Source organism: Ictalurus punctatus, chromosome 11 (assembly GCF_001660625.3).
Source record: "Ictalurus punctatus breed USDA103 chromosome 11, Coco_2.0, whole genome shotgun sequence".
NCBI classification, from domain to species: Eukaryota; Metazoa; Chordata; class Actinopteri; order Siluriformes; family Ictaluridae; genus Ictalurus; species Ictalurus punctatus.
This window is the reverse complement of record NC_030426.2, coordinates 24,409,013-24,418,537: the sequence shown is the minus strand read 5'-3', so window position 1 is coordinate 24,418,537 and position 9,525 is coordinate 24,409,013. Positions and strand designations below refer to the sequence as shown.

Here is a 9,525-nt window from a genome sequence, read left to right as displayed (position 1 = left end):
GTACCATTCTGCTTATTTCCCTTCAAATTCCCTTCAAATGCTATTGAGCTTTAAATTATGGTATATTTTGTGTATGAGCCCATTCTGTACTGAAATTCATATCTAAATTACATGTGCTTTAATAGCTTATTTTATTAAATATCTAAAAAATCTAAAAGGTGTGCGTCATACCTGACATTTAGCTGAACACTTTACAGTTGGTTGTGTGACTGTAAGTCATTCCCTTCAAATGCTATTGAAGTTAGAAACGTGTATAACAATGTCGTATGTAACTTTAGAGTCGGTCCCTTAATTTCTGCTTATCTGCGAAGATCAAATGTCCAAAGTCAAACCAACTTTATGGCAGTATTTACAGGTAATCTCCTGCTTTCACCTTTGAACCTGCACAGTAGACAATGGAGTCGAACGGTGAGGATCAAACTTTTCTTTAATTCAATGAATTTCATTGCAATTTAATGGTTAATTTACGATTGGTTCGCAAGATAAAGCGCATATGTTCTGTAACTGAGCGATGTGTAGTGTTATTATGAGTTTTGTTAGTCTGCTTGGAAAAGTGAAACGGATTGCTATGTCTTCTATAAAGTGAGCCAACTGTTAAAATAAATAATGACCTGTTGTAGAGCAGCATTACACTAACACCTCAAAAAGCTCTCGCTGGCACACACGTCATCGCAACCTGAAATAGAGTGGAATAATTCAGTCTCATTGCATTGTGATTGTTGTTATCGTGACACGTTTTCGGTTTTAAAAAATGTTGCATTTATTTGAATGATTTAATATCATAATAATGAGTTTGCCTTTCCGATAGGCCTCTCTCTCTGTGTAACTGTGCTCCTGTACTTTGATTTGTCATTATGAATCACTCAATTTCAGTAGGCCTACATTTATTCTAATGACATTGTCAAGATTGTCAAGTAATGACAATTTTTTTTTTCCAAAAACAAAATTATTAGGATTAATTTGACCTGTAAATAATATGTTCTGTAAAGATCAGGTGACAGCCCCCAGAGACATCTTGCCCCAGGTAGGGGGTCATCTTGTGCCAATGGTGTGGCAAAATAGCCCCATTTCATAATTTCCATTTCTGTGCTGTTATAACTAAATTCTTAATTGTTTCCATTTGATTCCCACAATAGTACGTTGGGTGATGCCTAATGATGCTCTACATGCTAAATGAGTTTACCAGTAAATGGACATTGCTCTTAAGGAGGCATCTTCCCCAATCTTACCCTATCTGTACAGGCAAAAAGTTTTTGTATTTACTCTTTTACATTAAAAAAAGGGCAAAATCAATCAAGTTTAAAGATATGCAATAAAACATTAAGCCAAATTTAAAAAAAAAAAAAAAAAAAAAATATATATATATATATATATATATATATATATATATATATATATATATATATATATATATATATATATATATATATATATATATATTACTGTATAATGTTAAAGTAATTGCTCCTCATTGTAATTGGATCTGTCACTATGAATGAGACAAGAGGCACTTATTTATTTCTTTATTTATTTATTTAGTAAATGAGACATTTCAATTATATCAAATTATATCCCTATTATACCACACTCCCTTATCAAACCCCCTTGTAGCAAACCCCCATTTATATCAAACCCCCTTATATCAAACCCCTTCTCAAACTCCCTTCTCAACCCCCCTCATATAAAACCCCCCTTCATAACCCCCTTATATTAAAAAGCCCTCATCTCTAAAACCCCTTACACCCCCTATCACGTACTACCCTACTACACAGTAGGTGAAAAGCAATACGCCTGAGGGGGTAGTATGTCAAAATTCTCAGTAGGCAAGAAACTGTAGGCGAGAAACAGTAGGTGAGAAATATCTGGATGGCGTACTGCTTCCGGCGATATTTTGGAGTATGCAACCGATGGACACTACGCGAGTCAAAAATCCCATAATGCAACGGGACTGGTGCGGATGATCTCAGAAAAAATGCGGCAGACAGTGTCGGCTCTTTTTAAGTATCAAACCTTGGTTAAACAGGACTTGTTTAACAATACCCGAATAAATTGTTATCTTGTTGAAGATTTAAACAAGAAAACAGTTGTCACAGTGTTTAAACTGTTTTTGTGATCTCCATCATGCCTTAGCTGGCCAAGCAAACGGCAACGAATTTACCTCAGCCTCTTAACCCTGCCCACATTCCTCTTTCAATAAAGGTGGTTGATATCAGGCTAAAAGGTGCATTAATACCACCTACTGGACTGGAGTATAAATGAGTATAATTCATTTATAATTGTAGTGTGTTGCTGCATCTGTGTTGCTTGGAAACCATTCTGCTAAATGTTGCTGAAGAACTACATTGCTTGGTGGAAGAATGGCTATTTATCATTTGTACACCCTGTAATTCTCACTCTGATATGTTGAGTAAACTGATCTGTTTTTTGCATTATCTGATTTCTGCACAGATCCAGCAAAGTGTAGGAGGAGGAAACAAAGTAAGAGCCCACCTCCCTGTAGTAAGTGACGCTACATACATTGTAAAAACACAAGCCAAAAGTATTGAAGCAAACAGTATTTTAAAATTATTAAATGAAACATTAACATCGGTAGTGTTTTATCCACTTTGAAGTACCCTGCCATGGGGTTATAATGAGCTGTTTTGGAAAAGCATTTCCCTGCCGCTTTATGGTACCAAGAACTGGGTCATTGACTGTCTGGTTTAAATGTCCTGGCTCACTCTGTACACACGATGGGGGTTAAGTTAGCGGTGCCCCAGCTTGGACATTTCCCTGTCAGTCATGGCCACCTGCTCAAAGTCATTATTGAAAGTAACGCAGACCGGCAGCCAATGTAGTGCAGAAGATGCTTAAGGAGGAGCTTATAGGTGAGGAAGAGATTAGCAGGCTCTGAATGGCAATTCTTTTACATTTACGGCCTTTGGCAGATGCCCTTATCCAGAGCATCTGCAACTCGGTCTGCAGCTTGCTTGTCCACTGTTCTGAAGCACCAGTACGCACAAGGAAATTGGACTTTATAAAATGGATAGTTTCGGTCCTGGATTATGATTGGCCAAGCCACATTCAAAGCCATTTGTAAATGACTGTTAAACACGCACCAGGGACCTTGTTATTCCGCCAAATAAATTGTTAAACATGTCAGAAATTTTATTTTGATTTACTGGGTGGACTAAGCATGGAAGAGTGGTTGAAAGAGATGAACAGGAAGAAAAGGACGAAGTTCAAAAGAAAGGAGACATGCTGAAATTAGTGAGCGAGAAATTGAAGAGCTGCGTTTGTTATGCTAATAATACCAGCTTCTGGAAAAAACCTAAGAAACCATCTATTATTCAACAGCCTTGTTTTCCCTAAATATACATTACACTACATTGCTAATTGTTTTGTATTCGCTAGCTCACTTTACTCCTTCTCTTAAATGGGGTGTGTCTCGATCAGCTCCCTAGGTCCCTAAGTCATGAATCAGTGTATGTTGTACATGAACTGGGGCATTGGTAAGGACCCTGGCTCACTACACATTGGAACACTGATAACTAAATTTTTGATGACATGATGATTGTAAAACATCACCAAAAATTTAAACTTTCATATTAATTACCCTGCGATGGATTGGCACTCCGTCCACGATGTACCCCGCCTTGTGCTCCATGCTCCCTGGGATAGGCTCCAGGTTCCCCTCGACCCTGTAGGATAAGCAGTATAGAAAATGGATGGATGTCATTAATTTGTTAGCTTAATCACATGCATTTCTGTCATGATACTTCAAACAGGATCACAGGGAAGCTAGTGGATTAAAAACATTTTTTTAACACTTAAAAGTCATTAGACTCGAACAAACTATATATATATATATATATATATATATATATATATATATATATATATATATATATATATATATATAAGGTCAAATAAAGTTAAAAATCGCTAAGGTACATAATCATTGAGAGCTACAACAATGATAAGCTGCTTACATTTATAGACAAGTTGGCTCAGGGTTTGTACACCATTTTTTTTTTTCGAGCTGAAAGGCTTCAGAAAACATGTCATTTCCGGTAAGGGACCATAGTTAGTGTAGATGCGCTGCATTGTGGGATTTTTTTAGGACGCAAACGTTCAAGAGCACTGGAAGGATTTTGCGATTGAGACAGCCCTTAAAATGGCCGACTTCCTGATCAGAGCCCTGACTACTGAACTAGGGAGCTGACTGAGACCCGCCCACGGTCAAATGTTCCGCTCAGACATATGATGAAGTTCAAAAGTGCTCAACGCGCTTATGCAACCGGCAGCACAACAGCGTTATGTCTGTTTAAATTGCCATGTGTGTTTTTGTTTTGGTTTCTGTCATGTCTCCTCCCCTGTCATGTCACTGGTTGCTCCCTAATGTGTCTTGTTCATTTACACCTGTTCCATGTATCCCGCTCGATGAATTTGTGTATTTAAACTAGAGATGCACCGATGTGTCGGCCGATAAAGGCAAGTTTTTCCCGCTATGGGCCATCGGCCGATAGTTTAAAAACATCTGATGATCAGGGCCGATTATAACCTGTCAGTAAAAAGAAGGCGGGAAAACAAATCGATTTTGTGCTGTGTGTAAAGATGATGTCTCTTGTGTGGAATGATGACAACTGCATTTTTACACACTCCCCCCCGCCCCTTCCCCACGGAAAAAAATTAATACATATTTTTTAATTATTTTTTTTTACATTTATTTCAGAATTCTTTTAAATGAATTATTTTATATGAAGGCATAAAAGGCAGCACTAGCAGTATCGGTATCGGCCGATATCACTCTGACTAATCAGTTATCATATCAGCTTAGAAATTTTGTGTTGGTGCATCTCTAATTTAAACCTCTCGTGTGTATTTGTTCCCCGCACAGTATTGTTCGTGTTTGCCGCTACAGAGCCTTTTGTTTCTGCGTTCGTCACTGTGATTCTTGATCTCATTTTGTCTATTGATCTATGTTTTTGGATTAATCCAGTATGTCTGTTTGTAGATCTCCTGATTTCTGCTTATCCCTGGTTTTTGATTCTTGCTCTACGTTTGGATTTGTCTGCCTGCCTCTCTTTAATAAAGCCTTTTATTTGCACTTGCATCTCTCTGCATGCCAAATTCATGTCAATGAACTTGTTAGATTTCCACGTTACAGGGATCTCAGATTATGCCTTAGGCCCGTCAGATCGTCCGTCATGCCTTCCAGCCTGTTTTACCATTAACTTCTATTAACATTTAGAAAGTGTGGTTTACCGTGGAGCGTTCAGGCCTGGGGGGTCTAAAATGAACACACACTGACTTCGTGCATGCTCATAAAGACATCCCACTTAATTCATGCGAACCAAAAGTATTTATACACTGATAACAGCAGTGCGTGGACGGTTTCTACTGGTCCAGGTGTCAGACAGATTGAAACAAAACACACAGCACCTAGTCATAATACAAAATAAGTCCTGTGTCATGTTGACACGGAAATACACGTGTATCTCAAGTATATAGCTATAATCAAGGATAGCAGTTGATCAGCTTATTTAAAGAGGTAATTAAATTAATACAAGGTAAGTAAATGATTACATTCATCATAGGTATTTGATAGCAGTTCATAATATAAGAGAGTACATGGTATAAGAGAATTTCCTTTCAGAACTTTTATTGTATCTATTGGAAAAAAGAAAACCTGGAAACAGCGAGGGAGTGAGGGAGAGAGAGGGGGAAGAGAGACAGCTTGTTAAGATGCACCCATGTTAATTTGTTCATTCTCTCACACCCCCACCTGCCACAGAAATGATCAGCAAATTTCTTTCACATGGTTCCAATCATGAAGCAAACTGAAAAAGGTTCAATAAAATAATAACCCCCTCCCAAAAAAAAAAAAAACTAAAAAAAACTAATGTAAGGCACCAATCTGCCCGATTTGGTGAAAGCCTTTTTTACTAATTAAAAATAATGGATTTTCACTTCATATTAATCCTGTTATAAATATCCTGTTCATTCTGTAGTTTATATTCATTTGGTTGTTTGTTTGTTTGTATAGGTGTTTTCTATTGCCATTTCTCAAACTTTAAGTCAGAATGAGGCACATTAATAGATAATATCTTGAAGTGTATGTATTTTTGATGTCATTGTTACAGTGTCTGAGCTGAGGATTGTTCTGTTGGGGAAGAGTCTCCAACACACCAGCACGGTAGGAAATTTTATCCTGGGGAAAACTGCATTTGAGACTGAAGATCCTCCACATTCACGAAAGCAGCACAGCGAGCGAGCCAGAGGACATGTGCAAGGAACAGACATCACCATCATCGACGCGGCTCATTTATTTAACCCTCCACTAAAACCTGAGGAACTGGAAGAGTGTGTAAATCTTTCTGCTCCAGGACCTCATGCATTTTTACTTGTGATAGAGCCTCATAGCTTCACAGAGGAGGACAAGAACCACCTGGGATTGTTATTAAACCGCTTCAGTGAGAAAGCTCGAAACTATGCCTTTGTGATTGGTACAGCCACGTCTGGAGGAAAGTCTGACGCTTCTCAAAGTTTAATAAAGGAATGTTGTAATAGGTATCGTAAATATAAACAACTAGAGAAAAATAAGAATTCGTGTCGTCAGCTTTTTGATGAAATCAGAAGAGTGGTCAAAGAGAATGGAGGAAATTATCTTGTATGTAAGAGTTTTAAGGACGCGCCTGAGGAATCTTTCCACACTGATGAAAACCTTGCGAGACCGGGAGAGAGGAAAAGATCCGATCTTCCCGATGACACAAATGAGAAGAGCACATCAACTTCAGTGGGAGGTGCCTTGAGTAGAATTGGTAAGTGTTCATTTAAAGATGAAAGAACATTAATTCCCTAAAGTACACTTTGCCTTTTGTAAGTATTAAGCGTATATAGTTTATAATAGTTTAGCCATTCAACTGAGAGCTTTGTAAATCCATCTGTTTTACTTGTCATTAGAATGTTTAGAATGTAACACCAGTTTATTAATGTTTTACTTTGTTTATTCATTTAATTCAAGGTTTAAGTGCATTGCTACCAGAGCGAAAGGTTGGAGAACACTCAGCAAGGCGTGAGTATTTAATATGCGCTGCTAATTGTTAATAAATAAAGAGGTGGTAGAGATGCAAAAATTATTTCAACGGGCAACAACTAATTTAAACAGATAAATAGAATAGTTTCCTTAGTCAGTTTATTTGTACTTTTAAAGCCCAAACTTTTAAAATCTCTTCAAGTATGAAAATAAAACTAAACAAATGTGAAAAGGAGGAATAGTGAATGAGAGAAATCACAGTTTGCACTTCAAATCACAGACATTTACTAAATTTTGTTGGTTCACATTAAATGAAGAGTGGAAAAAAACAGGTGATTTCTGTAACCCCCCACCCCCCAATCTTCAACTGTCCAGTTTGGATGAGTCTGTGCCCCTGATCCTCAGATCCTGTTCTTGGCTGACAGGAGTGGAACCTGACATGGTCATCTGCTGTCGTAACTCCTCCAACTCATCGTTCGATGTTTTGTGCATGCTGAGATTCTTTTCTCCTCATCACGGTTGTAAAGAGTGATTGTATGAGTTACTATATCCTTCCAGTCTGGTTATTTTCCTTTGACATCTCTCATAAACAGGGCTTTTTCACCCAAAGAGCTGTAGCTCACTCAATGTTTTTTATTGTTCACTCCATTCCATGTAAACTCTGGAGACTGTTGTATGTGAAAATCCCAGGAGATCAGCAGATTCTGAAATTCACAAACCTGAAATACACAAAATACATGTGGCACCAACAACCATGTCACGGTTAAAGTCAAAGAGATCACATCAAACATCAGAATGAAGAAAAAGTGTGAACATTAACTGAAGCTCTTGACGTGTATCTGCATTATCTTTTGCATTGTGCTGCTGCCACACGATTGGCAGATTAGATAACTTCATGAATGTACAGGTGTTCCTAATAAAGTGACCGGTGAGTGTATATGACTTAAATTAGCTTGTTATTATTACCTGTCTTGTTATTCAAGTACCTAAAAAAAATCAGTGTCATATTAACAACTTACAGCCCTAATTTTTTACTGACTTACCCATTGCAGTATTTGGGTTTTTGCCTAAATTATTTTGGCAATGAGTTCACCGAATTTGATTAGGAAAAAACTAGCCACCTATCTGTCACGGTTTCCCCTTTAAGCAGCGAGCTGTGGAGCATGCTCGCGCGCCAGCATGCTCGCGCCCCTGCTTTTCCCTTGTTGACAGTCGTGACGTTTGGACACGTGCATTTGTTTATGTTTCTGTTATGTCTCCTCCCCGTCCTGTCATTGGCTATTGTTTCATGTGTGTCTGAATTGCCCTCAGCCGTCAGCCATTACGAGGCTGACTATGTTTGTATATATATACCGCGCGCCTCTCAGCACACAGCGCGGAATATTAGAATAGATATAGTAATAGTAGATTAGTCCTTACGATAGAGAACCATGGTTCATGTTTAGATTCGTCAGTTCAGTTCAGTTCAGTTCAGTTCAGTTCACGCTGGTTTCGCTGCTCCCAGTTCATAGACATAGGTTATGTTTCATGTTTTGTATCTCGACCCTCTTTTCCGTGACCACGACATAAACTGCATTTACATGGACAACAATAGCTGCGTTTACATGGACAACAATAATCCATTCTTAATCCGATTAAGACCGTACTCTAATTAAGAAACTACCATGTAAACAGCAATTTTTAATTACCTTAATCTAATTAAGGTCATAATCGAAGTAAACAATAATCTAATTAAGACAGGTGGAGTACTCCTGTTTTAGTCGCATTATGGATGCGTATTACAGACATGTAAACACCTTAATCACACTATTAACCGTGTGTGGGAGTTTTCACCGCATTTTGCGACAGGACACGATCACACACGGCAGTTTTACGTTTTACGGCGAACAAGAGTTCGGCCGTGTCCCAAATCGCATACTTTCCTACTATAGGCCTGTAGTGGGGAAAAATACATGTATCTCGGCTACTATATAGACGGTAAGTATGCGATTTAGGACGCAGCCCACGGCTGCCCAGGCAAAACTATAAAACCGTTTGAACTTATTTATTATTATTATTTTTTAAACAAAGATGTAAGCACATCAGTCATAATTGCTAATCATTTTAACAAACCGAGACTAAATATGTTTTTTCCCATTTCCTTTCCATTTCAGTGCCAGTGTTGAACTTGGTGCTGTGTGGAAGCAATGAAGAACTAAAGGCCTCCATATCAGATCTCATATTGGACCAGAGAAATGTGGAGACTGGATTAGTCTGTGGACGCGTTCTCAGGCTGGCGGTGATGCCAGCTCTACACAACATTTATCTCTCAGACGAGGAAGTGATGAATGAGATTCTTCACTGTATTTCTGTTGATAATCCTGTCCATGCTTTTCTGTTCATCATTCCTGTTGGTCCTCTCACTGATGATAACAAAAGAGAAATAGAGACGATTCAGAGGACCTTTAGTTCAAGGGTTTGTGATCATAGTATAGTTCTTTTTACCAACAAGAACTTAAATGAAGATG

At 38.2% G+C, this 9,525-nt stretch overlaps 1 protein-coding gene across 2 annotated transcripts in view; it reads left to right on the top strand.

Annotated features, from left to right (window-relative positions):
* Window positions 1–342: 342 nt before the first annotated feature.
* Window positions 343–9,525, top strand: part of LOC108271635 (GTPase IMAP family member 8) — a 26,445-nt gene continuing 17,262 nt past the window's right edge. Inside the window, exons 1-4 of one of the 2 annotated variants that reach the window (XM_017479309.3) lie at window positions 343–408; window positions 2,449–2,499; window positions 6,126–6,803; window positions 7,007–7,057. In XM_017479309.3, the coding sequence (XP_017334798.1) occupies window positions 396–408; window positions 2,449–2,499; window positions 6,126–6,803; window positions 7,007–7,057 (793 nt within the window). In that variant the 5' untranslated portion in view covers window positions 343–395. The remainder of the gene's footprint in view (window positions 409–2,448; window positions 2,500–6,125; window positions 6,804–7,006; window positions 7,058–9,525) is intronic. The other variant, XM_017479314.3, reaches the window with a different exon arrangement.